The sequence below is a fragment of the Hyperolius riggenbachi genome, chromosome 1 (genome assembly GCF_040937935.1).
Source record: "Hyperolius riggenbachi isolate aHypRig1 chromosome 1, aHypRig1.pri, whole genome shotgun sequence".
NCBI lineage: Eukaryota > Metazoa > Chordata > Amphibia > Anura > Hyperoliidae > Hyperolius > Hyperolius riggenbachi.
Window position 1 is genome coordinate 353,021,750 of NC_090646.1, and position 26,760 is coordinate 353,048,509.

Here is a 26,760-nt window from a genome sequence, read left to right on the forward strand (position 1 = left end):
GCAGACCTTTTAAGTCACTGCTAAGGTCATGTATATTTGGCCCCACCCATGACCACGCCCACAATATGCTTGACTATGCCCATTATTTGGCGCAGGGGTTTTTAAGATGAGTCTACTCACCTCTTTTTCCAGGACTAGACCCCTGTAAACACACCTCCAGATTCGCCGGAATCTGGAGGTGTGATTAGCTTCTAAGGGCAACAATGGTTAATTTGCATATATTCAGCAGTGATGCCCTGGGAGACATCTCAGAGCTCACGCCAACCTGAATTATCACAAATTCTTCTGTTTTAAGAAAGCAAACGTTTGTTTTTCATATCATTTTAGTAAGGGGGCTTTTAGGACCATTGTAGCCCCTTACACACTCCAATGAGTTCTGGTTCGCCATGAGCTTGCTGGCTAGTCTGTACCTATACCTGAGAGAAAATTCAGGCCCACTGCCTTCCAGTTACACAGTTACATTACAGTTGGCTTATTATTATTTATTTGTATAGCACTGACATCTGCTGCAGTACTTTACAGAGTACTTAGTAATAGTAATGTACATAGTACATAATAATGTTGCTGACTATCCTCAGTGGAGCTCAAATCTAATCATACCATAATTCTTGTCTAATGTCCTGCCATATTATTATGTATTGACATCTGCTGCAGCATTTTACAGATAACATAGTCATGTCACTGCCTGTCCTCAGAGGAGCTCACAATCTACTATTACCTACCACTATTTTGTGGGAGAAAACGCTGGCTAATGTGTGTTTATAACCACAAACACTGGTTCAAACGATGGGAACACTTCCTGTTACTTGTTTGAGGATCACTTTACAAATATTTGGGGAGGAAACACGGGCCCATTGATTTTTTTGTTGCACTTTTGCTAGGATATTTTCATTGGCACCGCCAACTGCCTGTTGTGGCCACACCCACTGCATGTTGTTGCCACACCCACTACATGTTGTGGCCATGCCTACTTTTGCCTAAATTCCTTTTGGGGGAGCGCCATAGGTCAAAAGTGCCTAGGGCAGCACAAACCCTAAATACTGTCCATCCACTATACTAGAATAATCAATGGCAACTCCAATACCCGTTTGGGTAAGTATTATTTAACGTTTGCTCTCAATTTATTAGATTTAACAAAAAGAAGGGAAGAAAAAAGAAATAATTAATTCTTTAAAATTTCTGGAATCATTGATAATGGGTTATTAAATATTGATGGAATGTTCTGAACCTGGCGAGAGCTACGAATTTAAATACTTCCTCCTCCAGCATGTCAATCTCGACACTGGCTGCTCCCTGGACTGTAGTTAATAAATAACTGGACATCACATAATACATGCTGATAACAGGACAAGAGGCTTGAACGCCTGTCGGGAAAATATGGGCAGAGACAGACGCTAGAAATGTAATGTGTATTCTTGTATTTGTTACACCAGAGTACTGACTCTAAAGTTTTACCACAAGGATTGTGGAGAAAGGGGTCTCAGAAATATTACATCAAAGGTAAGATTAGAATGCTACTGTTGTAAATCGTGTTTATCTCCACAGGAGTTTAAGCCTAACAAATCACATGATCTCTCAACTGGGGCTATTTGCCGTAGCTTGCTTGTTCACTCAGCCTAAAGTTACTTTGTCATGCTGATATTTTTCTTTCTGTTGCATATTCTCAGTGAAACAATATACTTAAAGCGGATCCGAGATGAAAAACTAACTATAACAAGTAACTTGTCTATATATCTTATCTAAAGTTTAGATAGTTTACACAGCATATCTAGCTGCAAAACTTTAAAAAAGTGTATGATTATTTATTCCTGTGATACAATGAGGGCAGCCATGTTCTTTTTGTCATATTGTCACAGGCTAAGGGCTGGAGATACTATCAGCTTTCTTCAGTCCCCTCTCCTTCTCCCTCCTCCGTTCTGCCTTTGAAATCAATGGCTAGTAACACCTCCCCCTCCTCCTGCCCAGACTGAGCTCCTGTAAGCCCTTGCTATTGTCTGAAAATGCCTTGGCACTCTGAAAACTGTGGGCGTGGCTTGTTTAGTTTATAGGGAATTAAAGTATTAAAACAAAAACAAAAAAGTATATGGCTTGAGGAATGCCCTATAAACTATAGGAAAGGGACACAATTATGCAATGAGTAAAAGTTTATCTCGGATCCACTTTAAGTAAATATGATTTGACAATAGACCTATCAGTTAAGCCTATGAGAGCCATGCCTGTGTTTTTTACTATCTTGCCTCACCCCAGTGAAAATGCAAGTCATTTCTGCTTCATGGTTTCATAATATTGCTTTCGATTACTGTATGAGGCATGCTAACATTAAAGAGGCTGCCTTATATTCTGAATAGTAATAATAATAATATACAGATCACAAAACTATCACGCATAGCTTTGCAATTTTAAAGTCAAGTAAAATGTTTCATTTCAGTTTGGGAAAGGGTTCAAACTCTGCCAAGCTTTATTATTGTCTGTGTCCTTGCTGGGGAAATTTCCCATCATTTATTGTCCCTTTTTGGATTTCATTCAGAATTCTAATGGGTCCCAAATCTTTTGTGGTATAGGTAAACATTGGGAGGGAGCCACTTGCAAAAGCAACTAGTTTAGGGACCCGTAAATTACATTGTCCTTGTTGTCAATTAGGGTTTTGCCCACATATTTGTGGACACGTGAAACCAAAAATCTCTGTTTTTTGTAGGTTTTTATATGTGTCCACTGGCTTCATGTGAGTTTGAGTCCAGGTTCCTTAAAATTTTGCTCTGCATGAACCTTCATAGCCTACTAAGCTACTCATATGTCGGTTATCAGCTCAATTAGTGGACTACCATTTCTTTCAGTTGGGGCATAGACAATAATAAAAATAATACAGGAACTGGAGTTCCACTTTGAATCACCATCTCACTGAAATCAACCACTGATTGGAAACCTATTTCATGTTTTTTTTTAATTATTATTATTAATAATCAAGTCACTTTTCAGTGCTCAGAAATCAGCATGGACACACACAACAGTCTAAGGAAATATGAGAAGCACCCCACTTAAGTGTTACATTTCTAATAACAGTCTAAAAATAACCCTCCATAAAGCGACATTTTGCCTTCTAAGGTCACCCCACCTCCCAATGTAATTATGGCCCCTGGGGCCCCCGTAGACTCTTCAGCAAAGTAGCGTTTAACCTGTATTTCCATGGCTCCGTGCCCTCCCCATCTTTATCCACTGCTGGCTGCATCTTCTCTGTGACCCATGGCATGTAATCACGAAATAACATGTGCTGGGTCATATTGTAATTAGTTGGGCTTTAAAGGGAATGTCCAAGCAAAATAAAAAAATGTGTATCACTTACCTGGGGCTTCTGCCAGCCCCATGCAGCCATCCTGTGCCCTCGTAGTCTCTCACTGCTGCTCCAGTCCCCCGCTGGCAGCTTTCTGACCTCGGAGGTCGGCGGGACGCATTGCGTACATTTTTACGCATTCCCGCTAATGCAGGAACATTAACACATACATTTTTACGCATTACTGGTTTAATGCGTAAAAATTTACGCATTAAACCAGTAATGCGTAAAAATGTATGTGTTAATGTTCCTGCACTAGTGGGAATGCGTAAAAATGTACGCAATGCGTCCCGCCGACCTTCGAGGTCAGAAAGCTGCCAGCGGGGGACTGGAGCAGCAGTGAGAGACTACGAGGGCACAGGATGGCTGCATGGGGCTGGCAGAAGCCCCAGGTAAGTGATACACATTTTTTTATTTTGCTTGAACCTTCCCTTTAAAACCAACAGGAGAATTGAATAACATTGCTTATCTCATTACAACAGCACTTATCAAGGGGTGAGATATATTAAGCTGTTAGCTGTTGAAGGTCATGTGTAGAAACAGGACAGATAGGTAAGTGTGAGGTTCCAAGCAACTTTGACAAGGACTACACTGTAATGACTAACTGGGGATGGTCAATGACATGCAAATAATTCTGAGTTTATGCAAATGTGTATACAAATTACACTAAAATGAAAATGGACCAATCAAATGTGGCAACAGTCTAGCATCAATTGCTGGCAGTCACAGGTGGTCCCATGCTCTGACAGTAGTCACAGGTAGCCAAACAAAGGCTGTTTACTGTAAAGCAACATCCACTCTACTGTGAGCACTGGAATTTTGGCACACTAAACCTGTTACACGAAGTCCCATCAACCAAAGCAGGTGGTTTCGGCGCTCGGCGCTCAGCACCAAAGCCAGATGCCCCATAGCAGCAATGTAATGCTGTGCAGTTGCCAGACACCGAATTACAGTATTTAATGCCGCCAGGGAGTGTTGCGGCAGCAGGGAGAGCCATCATTTGGCTCTCCAAGTGCCCAACCCACCTGAGACACATACATCCGTACGCCGATCAACAGCTACTTGATTCGCACTGGAAGTGCACAGAAAAAAATGTTCAGATGTTTTTTATTCACTTACTGACACACTCACATTTGCTGAGTAGTTAAGATAAACTGCAGTGACTATCTAGGCTATCTGCTTTATAGAATCACATTTTGAACCCAAATGTTAACATACAGGTTTGTGAAAATAAAAATTAAGCCATTTCGATCATTTTGAAAATGGATATACATTAGAGTCCTGGTTATCCATAACTCAACTAACCACCAGCCTCATCCAACCAGCTGACAGTACTCATAGCAGTGAAGGCCAACTTCTTAGACTGTTTGTGGGCTCTGCTGTGTTTAAAGACTGTATTCCATGGCATCCCCAAGGATAATATACTTTCAATTACTGTATTTTAACATGCAACAGAGAATTCATGGTGTGTATATAGAGTGGGGCATAGTACTGTATTAGCTAGGCCTTTATTTAACATTGAGTCTCAAGCAACCAGAAAGCACTTATCCGGCATCAGCTGATCACTGTGGGTGCTGGATAACAGAGACTCTACTGTACTGTAAATTGTAGAGTGTATTTTTTTAGTTTCAATATGGCCTTCACTTTGGAGACAGACATCCTCCAGCAGCATTTTCTCCAGAAGTAATGACAGCTTACTGACTGCTAAAGTCAGGAAGAAGTAATCATAATCATGCATACTGTTATTAGAAGTGAACTGGATCTGTCAACTGTCTCTTTATGTCTGAAATGAATAGAGTTCAAAAGGGTTGTCTGAGCTCTATCATTAAATGTTGATCTCAGGACAGCGAAACAAGCAACTGCCTATTACTAGTCCAGATAAGTCCAAGACTGTAAAGGGAATGCAGGAAATGTGCATACTGTTATTGTTTCTCTGCCCTGCAATCATCAGTGCATTTGTCTTGATGGTAAGAGAGGGTCACAAACATAGATGGTAAGAGAGGGTCGCATAACATTCAGAGGGTCATATGATATATTATGAGTTGCTGGATAGTGGCTGGATAGTGTAATGGTTAAGGGCTCTGCCTCTGACACAGGAGACCTGTGTTCGAATCTTGGCTCTGCCTGTTCAGTAAGCCAGCACCTATTCAGTAGGAGACCTTGGGCAAGTCTCCCTAACACTGCTACTGCCTATAGAGCACATCCTAGTGGCTGCAGCTCTGGCGCTTTGAGTCCGCCAGGAGAAAAGCGTGATATAAATGTTCTGTGTTGATTTTTATCATCTGAGTGCATTTGGAAGACTATGAGCCCGATTCACAAAGCGTTGCTAACTTTTTTTGATTCATCACCGTGGTGAAAAGCCCTTTATCACGCCTAAACTCTGTTTAGGCATGATAAGTTTAGGTGTGATAAGTTTAGGTGTGATAAGTTTTTAGGCGTGATAAGTTTAAGCACCAACTGGGTTAGCACCGCAGTGCACAGCTGATCAAAAGTTTTGCGCTAGCAAAGTCTGGTGCACTTTGCATAGAGTTTAATGGCGCTGCTTTGCGTGCGGGACTTTGCGGGAAATCTAAACTTATCTAAACTTATCATGCCTAAACTTATCATGCCTAAACTGAGTTTAGGCATGATAAAAATGGTTGTCACGTCTAAAGTCTTTAACTGGGTTATCACCGCTTTGTAAATCGAGCCCTATAGGTGCGTACACATGCACAATGGTTGTGGACAGCTGAAAGGGGACGGTGGAAGTTCAGGAGCCAAGTGTTCTACAGATGGCTCGTTTTGCTATAGCAGAAAAGCACATACTCTTTTCTATAGAGAAGACGGCCACAGGACCAGCACCTTAATAGGACCCAGCTGCTGCGCCTCCCCAATCTGAATAGTAGTACCCCAGGGCCCAAGCAGAGTATGCACAGCAGAGCACACTCACCTGTCCTGTGTATGTGTTCTTCCTTCACTCTGTGAGCTTCCGCGCAATGCACAATAGAGCGGCTCCTAGGGAGAACAGTTAAAAGGAAGTTACCGTTTAACGGTCCAGTATTCTGGATCACTAAATGAGCTTGGGGGACAACTGTGCACACGCTCAACAATGGGCTGGGGTGGCCACAAATGAAAAAGCTATAGCATGGACATAGAATAAAGATAAACTTTACTGAGTGAAAAAATTGCTTACCGGTATTTTTTGCAGTATTATTTTATAAATGATTTAGTCAGTGTTTGCCCATTGTAAAATCTTTCCTCTCCCTGATTTGTCAGTGATGCTGGCATCTTTAGTGCTGGCAAGTTGCATTACTGTGAAATGTTTCTTTTTCTTTATTTTTCCTTTGTGAAGTGAGCAGTAATAACACCTAGCCCCCCATGCTATTGCCTAACATTACTTCATAGCAAGAATTGACTTTTGATTTCACTAGAATCTCACTAAGTGAGATTGGGGCCAATTAATTGCAAGACTGAACCTCAAAAGTTTATGCACTCATCCCTATTTCCTTTATTGCATTATAAACAATGCCAGTCACCAGTCATGCTGAGCTTTTGGCTTCAGTAGTAACTGAGTCACACACCTGCAATCAGCATGCAGCCAGTGAATTCAGACAAGAGTCAAAGCATCTGATCTGCATCCTCATTCTGGGCCAGTGACTATTAGCAACAGTGCATCATAACAAAAGTCAGGCCCCTATATTCTTTTCACTTCAGCTTCACTTTAAAATGCCTGTGTTTGTATAAGTACAAAAAAATATGGCAGCTGAAACATCGGAGCCTGGCAAATGTTTATGAAAAGTTATTGGCAGCAATGGAGGTCTGCAAACTTTTCAACTAAATTACTGTATGCCCCCAAAAAGTAGGATTAAAAAAAATCCAAGGCAGGGTTGTAATTAATTATATTATAATAGTAAAGTGTGATTATTTTACAAAAAAAAATAGATTTTTGTTCTCTCTTTAACTCTCCCTTTATATGTTCCATTTCTCTTAATGTAATTGTTTTATTCCTTTGTCATTTTATGCCATTACAGCAACAACAAGATCAAAGATCTCCAGAGTATTTTTTTAATTGTTCTCTTTCTTTGCAGACCACTTCTATTTGTGAAGGTAAGGTGCACATACCACGTGGTTCATAAACTAGAGCAAGTTCTCCTCCGGGACATGGGAAGAGAACTGAAGCCTAAAGACACATTTTCAGCACAATATCAGATGCATTCACACTAACATGACTGCAATGTCTTCCTTTCCATCACATTTGGAGAAGCAAAAGAACAGAAGACCAATTGTGTGGTCATCAGAGACATCATCCTGGGGAGATGCACCAAGTTTCTCATTTGACTATTATGACCGTGATGCCCAGAAGCACATTGGAACATTATCAGATCAACATGATACACAGTATCAAGAACTAAGCAGTACAAAATCTGCCCGACATTTCCTGCCTGTCTCCTGGAAAAGAATGTTTAGGAAAAGCAAGACAAAAGGGGAACCACTAAAACTGAATAATCTGGAAAGTGTTCACAACTCACCACCAGTTACACCACTTCTGGATACCAGCAGAGACTCCAGTCTTACAAATAAGAGTGGCATTCTAACTACGTCGTTACACACTGTGAATGCTATCGACAACAGTAAGAAAAAGAAAAGTTCTTTCGAAAGCAAGGATCAAGTAATATCAAATTTCGGAGAAAAGGTAGAAGCATACAAGTTAAAATACTCCTACATGAAGTCCTGGCCTGGGTTGCTTAGGATCCTAGCTGGAGTACAGTTAATTCTAGGTGGTATGGTATTTGCCTGCACTTGTTCCTATATCCAGAAAGACTACCAGTGGTACAACTTCTTTGGTACTCAGCTCCAAAGTACGTTGCCTGGTGGCTACAGTTATTATGGTCCAATGACTCCATTTGTATTGGTTGTTGCCAGTTTGGTGTGGCTGGTAACGTTGATCCTGTTGGGCTTGGGTGTTACCATGTACTACAGAACCATTCTCCTTGATTCCCACTGGTGGCCTCTCACTGAGCTTGCCATCAACATCCTCCTGTTTCTTCTGTACATGGCTGCAGGCATTGCATACATAAATGACTTGAACCGTGGTGGCCTCTGCTACTCTGTATTTGCTACCAACCCACTCATGGTAGCATACTGTAGGGTGGAAGGGGGTCAAGTGGCAGCCATAGCCTTTCTCTACTTCAACATGCTTCTGTACTTGTCCAGTGCTTTGGTGTGTCTCAAAATGTGGAAACATGAAGAAAAGCGAAGGCAGGCTGGAAAGGTTAAGGTGAGGGGAAGGACTTGGGCTCTTATTAATTATCCCACCAACAATTCTTGCAATGCTAATATATATTACTATCATTGTTAATTCATAATGCAACTTAACTTTTTCTGTTCCCCTGTGTACAATCCTTCACGGTGCATGTTACTTAATTTTTTATTATTTTTTGTTTAATATGTTTAAAGGATACCCGAACTGACATGTGACATGATGAGATAGACATGTGTATGTACAGTGCCTAGCAAACAAATAACTATGCTGTGTTCCTTTTTTTCTTTCTCTGCCTGAAAGAGTTAAATATCAGGTATGCAAGTGGCTGACTCAGTCCTGACTCAGACAGGAAGTGACTACAGTGTGACCCTTACTGATAAGGAATTTCAACTATAAAAAAACTTTCCTAGCAAAAAATGGCTTCTGAGAGCAAGAAAGATGTAAAAAGGGGAATTTCTTATCAGTGAGGGTCACACTGTAGTCACTTCCTGTCTGAGTCAGGATTGAGTCAGCCACTTACATACCTGATATTTAACTCTTTCAGACAGAGAAAGAAAAAAAGGAACACAGCATAGCTATTTGTGTGCTAGGCACTGTACATACACATGTCTATCTCATCATGTCACATGTCAGTTCGGGTATCCTTTAAGATGCTGTTTTACTAAATCAAGCAGTTGATTTATTTTTTATATGCAAACACATGGCTACAAAACACAGTAAATACTAAGCTGTAAAGTAGTAAAGAAGTAAGTGGATGGTATTGGCTGTTACATAAGGAATACTTCAGCTTTAATGTTCTGTGCACTTATCTTTACGGTCTATACTTGCTCCTTTGTGCTGCTCATGACTGTTGAAATGACAGTGACAAAGACTAATGCTAGCTGCACAAGTATTCATTTTTTTAAATCAGAATTTGTATATTTTCCTTTTTATTAACCAAATCAAATTCCTGGACTTTTTTTTTTTTCATTTCAAATGATTTTCATTTAATAATCATGTCTTAATGCCAATGAATGCTCTTATTATTCAGCTTTGCTTATATCAACATAAGTTTGGACTAAAAAATAGCAAATTACTCTATCAAATAAAAAAAAAAGTAAAAAAAAACAAAACAAAATCATCTGGAGGACAGCCTGAAGTTTTCCAGTTAGTCCCAAGTACTGAAAATAAATCAAAACAGAGATGTTTTCTGAAATGCAATAAGGATATAGAAAGTTTTGGTACTTAAGTGAGAATCGTCCGACTCACTCAATGGGGTATATTCACTGAACTGTGGGAAAGTTTGACGCATGATGAGTAGTGCATAATGCATGGCACTACACTTTACTCATCATGCGTAAGAATGTACGCATGTTATTCTAATTACCACAGTTTAGTGAAAACACTCCATTGTGAGCATCGCTTCTCTTTGCACAACTGAATACTTTCACTGCTGTCCTCCTAAGACAATGTGATTGCCCCTTTAATTCATTTAACATGAGTTGAAAATAATATCTATCTTCTCCATAAATCAAATGTAAAATATTCAGTAGATTTCTGTGATCTCAGAGCATTCTCATAAAGTCCATTCCCACCACTCATTTGACAGCCCAGTGGAAGGTTTAGTAGCGGATCAGACAGAATAAAGGGTTGAGAGGCATTCAGTTGTGTAGAAAAGTATATAAGCAGTGGCAGAGGTAAGGGTATAGTCTTATATACTAGAAACAGAAGATTATTGCACCAAAAAGACAAAGCGTTTCATGGGCTTTAATCCCACTTCCTCCGGTTGATTACGTGCCTGGCCACCAAGTGATGGAGCTAGGAGTGCCTCTCCAGTTGGAATACACAGGTAGAATGTCAGCTAATTGATCCATTGTACACAAAATGTCCACACTGTTGAGATATTTCTAAACAATGGAATTGTATTTGGTAGGGGAGTAGCAATGCAGTGATAGAGTATGCAAAGGTTGCAAATGCACCAGAGCCCCTGGATCTGAGGGGTTTACAGGGGGCTCTCCTCCAGTCCCTGCATTTTTTTTCATTGGTGCTTGTGAGAAAACGCGGAAAAGCCGCTGCGTGTGTCAAGAGCAAGGCGGCTGACTCCGCGTCCAGCGCGGCGGTTTGCACGCATAGACACGCGTCTGGTAGTATGGTGGAATGCGGAAAGGCCGCCGCATGTCCTGACAGCAAAGCGGCCGTTTCCGCGTCCAACGCGGCGGTTTGCATGCAGCAGCGTGCGCTTGGTGTGGCTGGGTCTGTTAGTGCACATAGGCAGATGGAGAGCTACGCGCACGCGGGCCGGAACTCAGGACCTTTATACCAGCAGGGGAAGTGTCAGCTGATCAGGAAGATCAGCTGATTCCTGCAGGACTCATGATTGGCTGAGTGGCTCGGGCGGGGCGGCAGAGTCCAGCTACTATATATTCTGCTGCTTGTCAGTTGCTGGTTGTCTGTCATTGCTAACACTTTGTGGAAGCATTCAGACCATAGTCAGATCCTTACAGTGTGTTTGAACCAAGAGGACTTGGGAATTCACACTGAGCTAGATTACCTTGTACTGTTTATTTGTTAGACCAGTTCCAGGGTGTTGAGATCAAGGCCCTCACACCCCAGACTAGGAATACTGTGTATCTTCTGTGTATTCTCTAGCATAGTTCCAGGGTGTTGAGATCAAGGCCCTCACACCCAAGACTAGGGAACTGTATTGTCTTTGTGTTATATTCCAGACTAGTTCCAGGGTGTTGACGATCACGGAACTCACACCCAAGACTAGGAATTTGTATTATCATTTATGTTATATTCCAGACTAGTTCCAGGGTGTTGACGATCACGGACCTCACACACAAGACTAGGGAATTGTATTACCATTTATGTTATGCTCCAGACTAGTTCCAGGGTGTTGTGACTACGGACCTCACACCCAGACTAGGATTGTGCTATTTCCGTACTATGTTAGCCCAGTCCAGGGCAATACCTTTCTTATTAACTGCAGGGCTTCCTGCAACCCAGCCTCGGTCCCTCGCCCAGGGGTCCACAGGCTACAGGAATATCACCCACAGTCAGGGGTGAATTCCTCAGGAATCTTAGGCCGCCAGCTCCTCTGGTGGTCTCCACTCATAGTTGTTACTGTTGCACCAAACACTTACACTCTCTCAGGTGTCTAGAGGTTACACATATCTGATTATTGACGATTCCGCAGATCCTCAATAATCGGGTATATCTGTATTCTTGGGGATACTGCGGATCGCCAAGGATCAGATTCTCTCTCTGGTTGCTGACACCGATCGTTACAGTGCTGAAGTGGTACTGATCATCCTTATATGTGTTTTAAATAGTGGTAATCATTAACAAACTATTTATTTTCCTCTGCTTACATCATGGGGGGAGGGGGGGTTGCAGTATAAAATTCTAACTGGGGCCCACAACTCTGTGACTGAGCCACTCATGGCTGGTAGAAAAGCTCTTTTTGGATACTGTTTTGCGCTATGCAATGCCAATGTGTTGCTAGAATCAAGGTGCACATTGGACAGTTCCTACTGTGTCTGCTTTGCTCACATGTTACTGTTAATGTTGTTTTTAGTTGCTCTGTACACATTATAATGCAAGGCAATTCCAGACCCCAGTGTAAAAACTAGCCTAAAAGTTCTTTCTTCACCACTTAAGAAGGGAAGAGTATGTGTGTGTTGTTTCACAAATCCGACTTCAATTTATTATATATGTAATTAGGCTTATAGTGTACCTGTGATAAAAAAGGGAAAATAGAGACTTACCTCAGTTGAGGGGGGCATCTGGATAGTCCAGAGGCTTCCCCATCCCCCTCAACCTTGCCATTCCAGCACTGGGACCCTTTGAATATATCTAACAAGCCTTGTTAAATATGTTTTTGTGGCCACACTCCAGTCCATGTACAGGCACTGCCAGACTGTGCAGGCACAAGTGTAGCCTGTACAGCCAATCGTGCACAGAGGAAAAAGCAGTGAACGAGCAGATTTGTGCAACTGCTCAGGTGCGGGCTGTACTTGTGCATGTGTAGTGCAGTCAATTATCCTTTTTAAATTCGTTTTGACAATTATCATGTTGTAAATCACTTTTTCTTAAATGTATTTTTAAGAGATGTATGGTTCTTGGTATTTATATTATTAGCAGCGTAGAAAGGGGGTTTTCTAAGGTTAGGCGTCAGAAAGGGGTTTTAGGGTTAGGCATCAGGAAGCGGGGTCTTAGGGTTAGGGTTACAACATAGTACAACATAGTATACAAATGTTAACCACTTCCCGACCGCCGTATGTACAATTGGCGGCCGGGAAGTGCACCCCGCAAGGACCGCCGTATTGACAATTGGCGGCGGTCCTTGTAGGGGCATGGGCGGAGCGATCGCGTCATCCGTGACGCGATCCTCCGCCTCCGCCTGGCGCCGCTCACCCGCCGCAACATCCCGCCGGCCATACGGAAGCGCCGGCGGGATGTTAACCCGACGATTGCCGCATACAAAGTGTATAATACACTTTGTAATGTTTACAAAGTGTATTATACAGGCTGCCTCCTGCCCTGGTGGTCCCAGTGTCCGAGGGACCACCAGGGCAGGCTGCAGCCACCCTAGTCTGCACCAAGCACACTGATTTTTTACCCCTCCTGCCCCAGATCGCCCACAGCACCCATCAGACCCCCCCCCCTGCCCACCCCCCAGACCCCTGTTTGCACCCAATCACCCCCCTAATCACCCATCAATCACTCCCTGTCACTATCTGTCAACGCTATTTTTTTTTATCCCCCCCCCCCTGCCCACAGCTCCCTCCTGATCACCCCCCCACCCCTCAGATTCTCCCCAGACCCCCCCCCCCCAGACCCCCCCCCCCCATGTACTGTATGCATCTATCCCCCCTGATCACCTGTCAATCACCTGTCAATCACCTGTCAATCGCCTGTCAATCACCCATCAATCACCCCCTGTCACTGCCACCCATCAATCAGCCCCTAACCTGCCCCTTGCGGGCAATCTGATCACCCCCCCACACCAATAGATCGCCCGCAGATCCGACATCAGATCACCTCCCAAATCCATTGTTTACATCTATTCTCTCCTCTAAACACCCACTAATTACCCATCAATCACCCATCAATCACCCCCTATCACCACCTGTCACTTTTACCTATCAGATCAGACCCTAATCTGCCCCTTGCGGGCACCCAATCACCCGCCCACACGCTCAGATTGCCCTCTGACCCCCCCTTATCAATTCACCAGTGCATTAATTACATCTGTTCTTCCCTGTAATAACCCACTGATCACCTGTCAATCACCTGCCAATCACCTATCACCCATCAATCACCCCCCTGTCACCCCCTGTCACCCCCTGTCACTGCCACCCATCAATCAGCCCCTAACCTGCCCCTTGCGGGCAATCTGATCACCCACCCACACCATTAGATCGCCCGCAAACCCGCCGTCAGATTACCTCCCAAATGTATCGTTTACATCTGTTATCTTCTCTAAACACCCACTAATTACCCATCAATCACCCATCAATCACCCCCTATCACCACCTGTCACTGTTACCTATCAGATCAGACCCTAATCTGCCCCTTGCGGGCACCCAATCTCCCGCCCACACGCTCAGATTGCCCTCAGACCCCCCCCCCCCCCCCTTATCAATTCACCAGTGCATTAATTACATCTGTCCTTCCCTGTAATAACCCACTGATCACCTGTCAATCACCTGCCAATCACCTATCACCCATCAATCACCCCCTGTCACTGCCACCCAACAATCAGCCCCTAACCTGCCCCTTGCGGGCAATCTGATCACCCACCCACACAAATAGATCGCCCGCAGATCCGACATCAGATCACCACCCAAGCGCAGCGTTTACATCTATTCTCTCCTCTAAACACCCACTAATTACCCATCAATCACCCCCTATCACCACCTGTCACTGTTACCCATCAGATCAGACCCTAATCTGCCCCTTGCGGGCACCCAATCACCCGCCTACACGCTCAGATTGCCCTCAGACCCCCCCTTATCAATTCGCCAGTGCAATATTTACATCTGTCCTTCCCTGTAATAACCCACTGATCACCTGTCAATCACCTGCCAATCATCTATCACCCATCAATCACCCCCTGTCACTGCCACCCATCAATCACCCCCTGTCACTGCCACCCATCAATCACCCGCTGTCACTGCCACCCATCAATCAGCCCCTAACCTGCCCCTTGCGGGCAAACTGATCACCCACCCACACCAATAGATCGCCCGCAGATCCGACATCAGATCACCACCCAAGCGCAGTGTTTCCATCTATTCTCTACCCTAAACACCCACTAATTACCCATCAATCACCCCCTGTCACTGCTACCTATCAGATTAGACCCCTATCTGCCCCTAGGGCACTCAATCACCCGCCCACACCCTCAGAATGCCCTCAGACCCCAGCCCTGATCACCTCGCCAGTGCATTGCTTGCATCTATTCCCCCCTCTAATCACACCTTGAGACACCCATCAATCACCTCCTGTCACCCCCTAGCACACCTACCCATCAGATCAGGCCCCAATTTGCCCCGTGTGGGCTCCTGATCACTCGGCCAAACCCTCAGATCCCCCTCAGACCCCCTTCCGATCACCTCCCCAGTGCATTGATTGCATCTATTTTCCCCTCTAACCACCCCCTGAGACACCCATCAATCACCTCCTGTCACCCCCCTAGCACTCCTATCCATCAGATCAGGCCCAATACAACCTGTCATCTAAAAGGCCACCCTGCTTATGACCGGTTCCACAAAATTCGCCCCCTCATAGACCACCTGTCATCAAAATTTGCAGATGCTTATACCCCTGAACAGTCATTTTGAGACATTTGGTTTCCAGACTACTCACGGTTTTGGGCCTGTAAAATGCCAGGGCGGTATAGGAACCCCACAAGTGACCCCATTTTAGAAAAAAAGACACCCCAAGGTATTTTGTTAGGTGTATGACGAGTTCATAGAAGATTTTATTTTTTGTCAAAAGTTAGCGGAAATTAATTTTTATTGGTTTTTTTTCACAAAGTGTCATTTTTCACTAACTTGTGACAAAAAATAAAATCTTCTATGAACTCGCCATACACCTAACAAAATACCTTGGGATGTCTTCTTTCTAAAATGGGGGTCACTTGTGGGGTTCCTATACTGCCCTGGCATTTTAGGGCCCCTAAACCGTGAGGAGTAGTCTAGAAAACAAATGCTTCAAAATGATCTGTGAATAGGACGTTGGGCCCCTTAGCGCACCTAGGCTGCAAAAAAGTGTCACACATGTGGTACCGCCGTACTCAGGAAAAGTAGTATAATGTGTTTTGGGGTGTATTTTTACACATACCCATGCTGGGTGGGAGAAATTTCTATGTAAATGGACAATTGTGTGTAAAAAAATCAAAACAATTGTCATTTACAGAGATATTTCTCCACTTAGCATGGGTATGTGTAAAAATACACCCCAAAACGCATTATACTACTTCTCCTGAGTACGGCCGGTACCACATGTGTGGCACTTTTTTACACCCTAAGTACGCTAAGGGGCCCAAAGTCCAATGAGAACCTTTAGGATTTCACAGGTCATTTTGCGACATTTGGTTTCAAGACTACTCCTCACGGTTTAGGGCCCCTAAAATGCCAGGGCAGTATAGGAACCCCACAAATGACCCCATTCTAGAAAGAAGACACCCAAAGGTATTCCGTACGGAGTATGGTGAGTTCATAGAAGATTTTATTTTTTGTCACAAGTTAGCGGAAAATGACACTTTGTGAAAAAAACTATTAAAATCAATGTCCGCTAACTTGTGACAAAAAAATAAAAACTTCTATGAACTCACCATACTCCTAACGGAATACCTTGGGGTGTCTTCTTTCTAAAATGGGGGTCATTAGTGGGGTTCCTATACTGCCCTGGCATTTTAGGGGCCCTAAACCGCGAGGAGTAGTCTTGAAACAAAAATGACCTGTGAAATCCTAAAGTTACTCATTGGACTTTGGGCCCCTTAGTGCAGTTAGGGTGCAAAAAAAGTGCCACACATGTGGTATCGCCGTACTCGGGAGAAGTAGTATAATGTGTTTTGGGGTGTATTTTTACACATACCCATGCTGGGTGGGAGAAATACCTCTGTAAATGACAATCTTTTGATTTTTTTACACACAATTGTCCATTTACAGAGGTATTTCTCCCACCCAGCATGGGTATGTGTAAAAATACACCCCAAAACACATTGTACTACTTCTTCCGAGTATGGCGATACCACATGTGTGGCACTTTTTTGCACCCTAACTGCGGCTAAAGGGCCCAAAGTCCAATGAGTACCTTTAGGATTTCACAGGTCATTTTGAGAAATTTCGTTTCAAGACTACTCCTCACGGTTTAGGGCCCCTAAAATGCCAGGGCAGTATAGGAACCCCCACAAATGACCCCATTTTAGAAAGAAGACACCCCAAGGTATTCCGTTAGTGGTTATGGCGAGTTCATAGAAGATTTTATTTTTGTCACAAGTTAGCGGAAATTGATTTTAATTGTGTTTTTTCACAAGTGTCATTTTCCGCTAACTTTTGACAAAAAATAAAATCTTCTATGAACTCACCATACTCCTAACGGAATACCTTGGGGTGTCTTCTTTCTAAGATGGGGTCATTTGTGGGGTTCCTATACTGCCCTGGCATTTTAGGGGCCTAAACCGTGAGGAGTAGTCTTGAAACGAAATTTCTCAAAATGACCTGTGAAATCCTAAAGGTACACATTGGACTTTGGGCCCTTTAGCGCAGTTAGGGTGCAAAAAAGTGCCACACATGTGGTATCGCCGTACTCAGGAGAAGTAGTATAATGTGTTTTGTGGTGTATTTTTACACATACCCATGCTGAGTGGGAGAAAGATCTCTGTAAATGAACAATTGTGTGTTATAAAAAATTAACAAATTGTCATTTACAGAGATATTTCTCCCACCCAGCATGGGTATGTGTAAAAATACACCCCAAAACACATTATACTACTTCTCCTGAGTACGGCAATACCACATGTGTGGCACTTTTTTGCAGCCTAACTGCGCTAAGGGGTCCAAAGTCCAATGAGCACCTTTAGGCTTTACAGGGGTGCTTACAATTTAGCACCCAACAAAATGTCAGGACAGTAAACACACCCCACAAATGACCCCATTTTGGAAAGTAGACCCTTCAAGGTATTCAGAGAGGGGCATGGTGAGTCGTGGCAGATTTCATTTTTTTTTGTCGCAAGTTAGAAGAAATGGAAACTTTTTTTTTTTTTTTTTTCTCACAAAGTGTCATTTTCCGCTTACTTGTGACAAAAAATAATATCTTCTATGAACTCACTATGCCTCTCAGTGAATACTTTGGATGTCTTCTTTCCAAAATGGGGTCATTTGGGGGGTATTTATACTATCCTGGAATTCTAGCCCCTCATGAAACATGAAAGGGGGGTCAGAAAAGTCAGAGATGCTTGAAAATGGGAAAATTCACTTTTTGCACCATAGTTTGTAAACGCTATAACTTTTACCCAAACCAATAAATATACACTGAATGGGGTTTTTTTTTATCAAAAACATGTTTGTCCACATTTTTCGCGCTGCATGTATACAGAAATTTTACTTTATTTGAAAAATGTCAGCACAGAAAGTTAAAAAAATCATTTTTTTTGCCAAAATTCATGTCTTTTTGATGAATATAATAAAAAGTAAAAATCGCAGGAGCAATCAAATAGCACCAAAAGAAAGCTTTATTAGTGACAAGAAAAGGAGCCAAAATTCATTTAGGTGGTAGGTTGTATGAGCGAGCAATAAACCGTGAAAGCTGCAGTGGTCTGAATGGAAAAAAAGTGGCCGGTCCTTAAGGGGGTAGAAAGCCCATGGTCCTCAAGTGGTTAATGAATCCAGGACTACTGGATCGCTCATGTTCTTCAGTGTTTTCCACTGTTGTCCAACCTCAACAGATCAGATGTTTCTCATGTTACTGCTACTGACTGGTGAGAGAGCAGACGATTTATGTTCTTTGTTATTAGTTACTCTGCATCACATTGTACCTGTTTACATTTACTTAGTAGTAACAGAGATCCTTTTACTTTGACTCTCTGGAGAACAAACGTAAATCAAGTTAACCTTCCAGCGATAATTTGTTAGCATTGCATCACTAACGCTAAAAAATGTATGCGTTAATGTTCCTGCACCAGCGGGAATGCAAAAAAATGTAAGCAATGCGGCCTGCTGTCCTTGAGGTTGGCAAAAATGAAACTAGCTGGCGGCGGGGGACTGGAGCAGCAGTGAGTGACTACGAGGGCACAGGATGGCTGCATGGGGCTGGTAGAAGCCCCAGGTAAGTGAAACTCTTTTTTTTTTTTTTTGCCTGATAATTCCTTTAAAGTGTACCAGAGATGACTTGTGACATGATGAGATAGACATCTGCATATACAGTGGCAAGCATACACTTTTCCCTGCCTGAAAGAACGTATAATTAGCTATGGAACTGGCAGTTTTTCTCCAACCTGGACCCAGTTGTCTCACTGATAACAAATTACAGCTGTAAAACACTGTCCTAAGCAGATACCTGGGCTTTTTACTGTGAGAGGAAAAGATAAAAAGACCAATAGCTCATGTATGTTCACTCTGGGACTCTTGAGACACTGCAATTGAGCAGAGACTATGAAACATTAAACCTGCTTTTGTAAATGTTTATACATAAAACAAAATCTTGAGATGTCTAAAATATTTTTTAGGAGTAGAAGGACATATCCAATTGTTTATCTCATTAGTTTATTTTCATCTCTGGTTCACTTAACCCCCCCCCCCCACACACACACACACACACATGATGTTGCTTAACTTTAACCTCCCATGATGGTGCCTAACCTTAACCCCCCCCCCCCCCCCAATGTTGATGCTTAACCTCAACCCCCCCAATGTTGATGCTTAACCTTAACCCCCCATGGTGGTGCCTAACCTTAACCCCCAAATTGTGGTGCCTAACCTTAAAGGGAACCTGAACCAAGTAAAATTATTTAAAATAAACACATGATGTACCTGCAAATGAATATTACATGCTTACCTTGCCTTCAGTTCCTCTCAGAAGCTCACCATTTTATTCTCACAATAATTCCTTCCAGTTCTGACAAGATTTTGTCAGAACTGAAATGTATCAGTTGCTGTCAGTTATTTATCAGTTGCTGTTATAACTGAAAGGACAACTGATGAGCAATGTAATGTCCATGTTTTCCTATGGCTCACGTGGGCGATATTACAGTTTAACAAGTGTGCTGACCAGGAAGCTGTTTTGAAGCAATGGCCATTTTCAAAATGGAGGATGGAGAATTCCATTGATCACAGTGGACAAAAAGGATGCAGGAGAGGAAAAAGAGGTTGATGAGTAGACTACATGGGAGGTAGGTATGATGCGTGTATGTTTATTTTGACTTTTCATTTTCAGTTCAGGTTTGCTTTAACCTCTTCATGGTGGTGCCTAACCTTAAACCCCCATGGTGGTGCCTAATCTTAACCCTCAATGGTGGTACCTAACCTTAACCCCCACATGGTTTTGCCTAACCTTAACCCACCCATGGTGATGCATAACCTTAACCCCCATGGTGGTGCCTAACCTTAACCCCCCTCCCCCCCCCATGGTGGTGCCAAACCATAACTCTAAACAAATATTTATACATTATTTTGAACTGAAGTCAAACATGTGTTATTCTGAAAATATAACCAAATTTGTAACGTGGTGATATAACCGATCGTTAGATGTTCTTGTTGTACTTGCATTTTTATGCTAATTTGGAAATATAACCGAATTTCTGACTTGCTGATATAACAAATCTTTACATGTCCTCGTTGTAGCTGCATTTAAAAAAAATATCTGAAAATATAACCAAATTTGTGACCTGCTGATATAACTGATCTTTAGACATCCTCATTGTAGCTGAATTTATATAGCATAAAATATTACAGACACCCTTTTCTACTGCTTATAGCCGCAAATCGCAGCAAATAAAATTGAAGTCTATGGCAGCACCCTTTGCACACAGACCGCTCTGGCACCCTTTTCCACTGATACCACGTAGAAAGGACTCCTCTGCCAGTTCACCATGCGAACATACTGTATTTCCATGTCATGCAGACTGGCCTCATCGGAACCCGTTTGGGGGAAACAATCTTCTGATTTCTATATGTTGCTATGTGTGTAGTTTTTGAGTTTTATCTGCATTTACTGTACAATTTTCATTTTTCAGCCGAGAACATACAGAACAAGGAGAATAATCTTTCAAGATGAAGTCCAACACTTGCAGGACATGAAAGGGAAAGTCACAAACACAATCCATTTCTCAGAGAAAGGCAGTGATTTCGGAGCACTTAATCAGTCTCTCCCCACAGGTCATCGGACTAAAGCACATGTGGTGCCAGATTACGTTCTGTAAGCATCTCACTTTCCACTTCACATTTAGATAAGTCAGATAAGAAACAGTAGTACATATGTGTATAGTTATTGTTGTTAAACATCCCTGTCATATACTGTACAAGACCCAGGTTGTTTTGAATAGTACAATTAACTTAAATATTGTACTATAGCCCAATTATTATCTGCTGCTTAAATAAATTCCGGAGCTCCCGAGGGTTCCGGCTCTGGCTTCTTAAAGAGACTCCGTAACAAAAATTGCATCCTGTTTTTTATCATCCTACAAGTTCCAAAAGCTATTCTAATGTGTTCTGGCTAACTGCAGCACTTTGTACTATCACAGTCTCTGTAATAAATCAATGTATCTTTCCCTTGTCAGACTTGTCAGTCTGTGTCTGGAAGGCTGCCAAGTTCTTCAGTGTTGTGGTTCTGCTATGCACTCCCCCCTCAGGGGGGAAAGAAACACACAAATGATCTCTTGAGATTCAAAAGGAAGGCTGTATACAGCCTGCTTGTGTATGGATGTATTTTCTATGTGTGGACATACTGTACATCAACCTACTTCCTGTTTTGGTGGCCATTTTGTTTGTTTATAAAAAAACTTTTTAAAACTGTTTTTAACCACTTTTAATGCGGCGAGGAGCAGCGAAATTGTGACAGAGGGGAATAGGAGATGTCCCCTAACGCACTAGTATGTTTACTTTTGTGCGATTTTAACAATACAGATTCTCTTTAAGGACCAGAACTTTTTTTTTTACTCACATGGTCAGGAGCCAATGAAATTTTGAATAATCGTAATTTTGTATCAAAATTTGCAATTACAATATAAAATTATGATGCATAATTACAGCAAATTTGTAAATTTTCCAATTAGTTGCGATTATGCAAAAATATGAAATTTGCTTCTTTGGGAATAAGGAAAAAACATTTTCTTAATTAATTTTCTTAATTTTCTTAAGTTATTGTGGTTTCTGAGAAAAGCAATTTAAAAAAAATTCAAAGAAGAAAGGGTTTTTTAACTTTATAAAATGACATTTTGCTGTGGTAGACTTTAATCTATAGCAAGTTCTATATACACATTTTATACATTTTTAAGGAAAGGCCAGCATGTGGTCCCCCTCCCAAGCCTTCTCAACCCCTTGTCACCCATGCAGTCTGGTATAGCCAGATTTCAGAGCCCAGACCATGTGGGACTCTGCACCCTGAGCTATGCCGCTTTGCATAGCCCTTGTCCCCAACATGGAAAAGGCCTCTTCCCCCACCTCCAGCATTAAAAAACCAATGCTCTGGAGGCACATTTATAGACGCTTAACTATATCTTGTGTATAGCAAGTGCCGGTGAGCATCAATGTGTGTGCTGTGTGTACCGAAGTGTGGCAGGGATCTTCAATCAACAACCAGAGGATATTGGCATGAGATCATTAGTTAAAGGTAAGTATTTATGGTTAATTTAGAAAACTAAAGGACTTTATTGGCTTCCAGATGGGTTTACTCCCATAGTAATAATTAGTATCCCTATACCCATCTCACTTGGAGGAGGCAAGCATTTGGGGGACCCTCAGTTTCCTCCATCACCCCCTTCCCCCCAGGGCTGCCACCCCACCTTCTCCTGGTCACCAGAGGTGGGGAAGAGCCCCTTGTCCTGGGCTTTGTTGGAGAGGGGGAAGTTTTGATGCCTCTCTCTTCCAGAGCCCACCCAAATCATGGTTCTTGCTGGCTGGTGTTTCTCAGAGTGCAGAGCCCCACCCGGTCCAGGCTCTGAATTCTGGCTATACCAGCCTGCATTGTGACAAGGAGTTAAAGAGGCTTGGGAAGGGGGACCCTATGGTGTCCGTTTCCTTAAAATGTATGAAATAAGTATTCGGAACTCAATATTTATTCAAATGTACCACACTCATTTTACTGAGTTTAAAAACATTTTTTCCTTTGAATTTTCTTAACAACTACAAGGTCTTTTTTTACCTATAACCTTTCAGGTGTATGCAATCCATGCAAAAATCCATTTACAGCTGCCATGGTTGTAATATTGTGTACCATGCAAAATTTTAAAATAATTACACAAAATCAATTCAATTTATAAAGCGGAATTTCTTTTCATTGTAATTGTGAAATTTTACTTGAAATTGTGCATAAGGGAAATTAGCACATTAAGACCATCACTAGTGCTGAATTATTATTATTTATTATTATTATTTAGTATTTATATAGCGCCGACATATTATGCAGCGCTGTACAGTATATATATATATATATATATATATATATATATACACATACACATCTTGTCACTAACTGTCCCTCAAAGGAGCTCACAATCTAATCCCTACCATTGCCATATGTCTATATTATGTAGTGGAAGTACTGTAGTCTAGGGCCAATTTTAGGGGGAGCCAATTAACGTATCCGTATGTTTTTGGAATGTGGGAGGAAACCAGAGTGCCCGAAGGAAACCCACTCAGACATGGAGAGAACATACAAACTCTTTGCAGAAGTGCCCTGGCTGGGATTCGAACCAGGGACCCAGCGCTGCAAGGCGAGAGAGCTAACCACTGCGCCACCGTGCTGCCCATAGGAATAGGAAATAGATGAGTGCAAGATTAAGGTTTAAAAATCTAGGTTGGAAATAAGGCATCTAATCACTAAATATCTTTAAAGTTGGCATGCACAGGGAGCAAACTGCAATTTTACCATTACTTAAACCGACTGTAGCGCAATTAGCGCAACACACGTTACCTAGGTAATGTGATCATTGCTAAGAGTAATGTTCATTATACTACTTGCCTGATATTTAGTAAATATATGTCCCATTGGCATAAAAACCTTCCAGTCTTGGAGCAGTTAAAGAACTGTTTCCAGTGTTTGCAGGAAAAGCTGTCTTTACCGCTGAAGTTAATTGATTCTACAAATCCCTTTTAATGAAACACTATGTAGCTAGTCATCAGAGGAGAATAGGGACATAAAGCGCCTATTATTACTGCCTTAATAGTACCTGTTATATTAACATTCACAATCAGTTAACATATCTGTATGTTATACAGAACATGAAAGTGTTGATGAGTGAGAAGATTCCCAGTAGTAAGTTGTAAATCATGTAATTGGGTAAGTGATACTGATTGCGTGAGATGCCCCCGCTTCTCTGTTACAGAAAGTATCCTGACATCCTGAGCGCCGAGGAGAGACAGAATTATAAAGCTGTTTTTAATGACCAATATGCAGAGTATAAGGAGCTTTACGGTGAGGTGAGAGCTGCGTTACTGAAATTCAAAGAGCTGGACAGCATGATGGAAAAACTGACTAGCGGACCTCAGAGTAAGAAGGTGAGTCTCAACAAATGTAACGCCCATTTTGTTAGAAGAAAAAAAAATACATTTCTGAAGAAAACTATACACTGCAATGATTTTTAGGAAACATTTTTGAAGCATCTTACCTGTCTGGTGCTTTCTCTCAGTTGGTAGCACAAGTGATTAGACCACTGGAGGAGGGGGTACCTCGGTGTGGCAACTCAGCACACAGTTTGAGATTCAGATATATCTTATGTAAATAAGTACTCCCTATCCACAGCATTAAACAGATTAACTGCATAAATCTGGAGGCGATTTGGCTGAGGATGCAGCAAATTTACTTCATGTTTCCTGAGCCAATGACACAATCAGAATTTGAGGCTGTTCCATCCACCAAACAGTGTAAAATAGAGCCTCACCTCTCTATGCAGAGAACAGCGCACCTTAATTAATGGCTGAAAGTGCCAATATTGACAGTTCAGCATACAAACATATTAGTGGGTAAACCACTGTTGATCTGCCCTTGATTGTCCCATCTGTGTGGAAGCACCATCCAGGGATCCAATATGGAAGCCGCTGACTCTATCCAGATGTGTCCTCGGCCACATCAGGATATTAGTAAATCACAGGTTGTCTGCGCCAATAGGTTGGTAACAAACATTTACTTACCTATTGGAGCAAAAGGCCTGTGATTTACAAATATCCTGATGTGGCCAAGGACACATCTGGATAGAGTCAGCGGCTTCCATATTGGATCCCTGGATGGTGCTTCCACACAGACGGGGCAATCGAGGGCAGATCAACAGTGGTTTATCCACTAATACGCTTGTATGCTGAACTGTCAATATTGACATTTTCAACCATCTAATAAGGCATAGAGAGAGGAGGATCTATTTTATACTTTTAAACACAAGGAGCACTTCTTTCTTATCTTTTTTATAGTTTACCAGTCTTACTGGGGTACTCTACGGATGAACAGCTGCATACTGTGTTTGTAACCTTGGAACTGTATACAGCACAGTGTGTGCCAAGTGAGCTCCCTCATCGTTTTTGAGAAAATCGATTTTAAAAATGCAAAGAAAAATTATTTTTAAACTGTCATTTTTAAGTTTAACTACTTGAGGACCTAGCCTTTACCCCCCCCCCCTCCTTAAGGACCAGCGCTGGTTTTTCAGATCTGTGCTGGGTGGGCTCTACAGCCCCCAGCACAGATCAAATGACAGGCAGAGCGACCAGACCGCCCCTCTTTTTTCCACGCTTGGGGGATGATGTGCTGGGGGGGGGTCTGATCGCTCCTGTATGCTGTGGGTGGCGGGGGGGGGGGGCACCTCAATGCCCCCTCCACCGCAGGATTCCCCCTCTCCCTCTCCTCCCTCCCTTCCCCGAGAGATCGGAGGCTGCACAGGAACGGATCTGTCCTGTGCAGCCTCTAACAGGCTCCCCGCTGTCATTTGACAGCGATCCCCGGCCGCTGATTGGCCGGGGATCGCTGATCTACTACAACGCTGCTACTGTAGCAGCGTTGTAAAAATGTAAACAAAGCGGATTATTTCCACTTGTGTTTACATTTAGCCAGCGAGCCGCGATCGGCGGCCCGCAGGCTATTCACGGAGCCCCCTGCCGTGAAATGACAGGAAACAGCCGCTCGCGCGAGCAGCTATTTCCTGATTAATTAGCCTGCAGCCGGCGACGCAGATCTGCGTCGCTGGTCCTGCAGCTGCCACTTTGCCGACGCGCGGTATGAGTGCGCGGTCGGCAAGTGGTTAAAAACCATTATTTCTTTGCATTTCTAAAATCGATGTTCTCAAAAACTACAAGGTCTTTTTGGAAAAAAATTTTTTTACTTGTTTTGACACTATTCTCCTTAACATTTGCTATTCACTGTCAAAGTCGGCACGAAATTACGCAAAAAATATGCGAAATTTTACGCGAAATTACGAATGACTATACAAAATCAATTAAATGTACAAATCGTAATTATGTATAGGCAAAAATGTGCGTAATCGTAATTGGCTGATTACGATCATCACAAGGGAGTGGCCACTTTCTGTGCTTAACCTCTTGAGGACTGCAGGGCTAAACCCCCCTAGTGACCAGGCCATTTTTAGTAAAATGTGCCACTGCAGCTTTAAGGCCAAGCTGCAGGGCCGCACAACACAGCACACAAGTGATGTCCCCCCCCCCCCCTTTTCTCCCCACCAACAGAGCTCTCTGTTGGTGGGGTCTGATCGCTCCCCCATGTTTATTTTTTTTTATAAATATTATTGTTAGTGTTTTTTAAGTAAAAAACACTGTTTCTTTAAAGGTCTTCCCTCCCTCCCTCCCCACAGCCAGCCAATTGCGGCGATCGGCTGTCATAGGCTTCTGCCTATGAGAGCCGATCGCTCTTTTGTCAACCAGGGGGACAGCCGTGTGACACAGCTGTCCCCAGTACATCGCTGCTGCCGGTCTCAGCGCTGTACATGTAAATAGACGGCAATCACTCCATCTAACAGTCTCCCGAGCGGCAATAGCCGCTC

General features: G+C 42.7%; 1 protein-coding gene across 1 annotated transcript in view; it reads left to right on the top strand.

Moving 5' to 3' along the window:
- Nucleotides 1–1,351: 1,351 nt before the first annotated feature.
- The window catches only part of OCEL1 (occludin/ELL domain containing 1), a 32,660-nt gene continuing 7,251 nt past the window's right edge, over nt 1,352–26,760 (top strand). The window contains exons 1-4 of the mRNA XM_068271264.1: nt 1,352–1,500; nt 7,396–8,000; nt 20,797–20,978; nt 24,106–24,277. Coding sequence (XP_068127365.1) covers nt 7,533–8,000; nt 20,797–20,978; nt 24,106–24,277 — 822 coding nt within the window. The 5' untranslated portion in view covers nt 1,352–1,500; nt 7,396–7,532. The remainder of the gene's footprint in view (nt 1,501–7,395; nt 8,001–20,796; nt 20,979–24,105; nt 24,278–26,760) is intronic.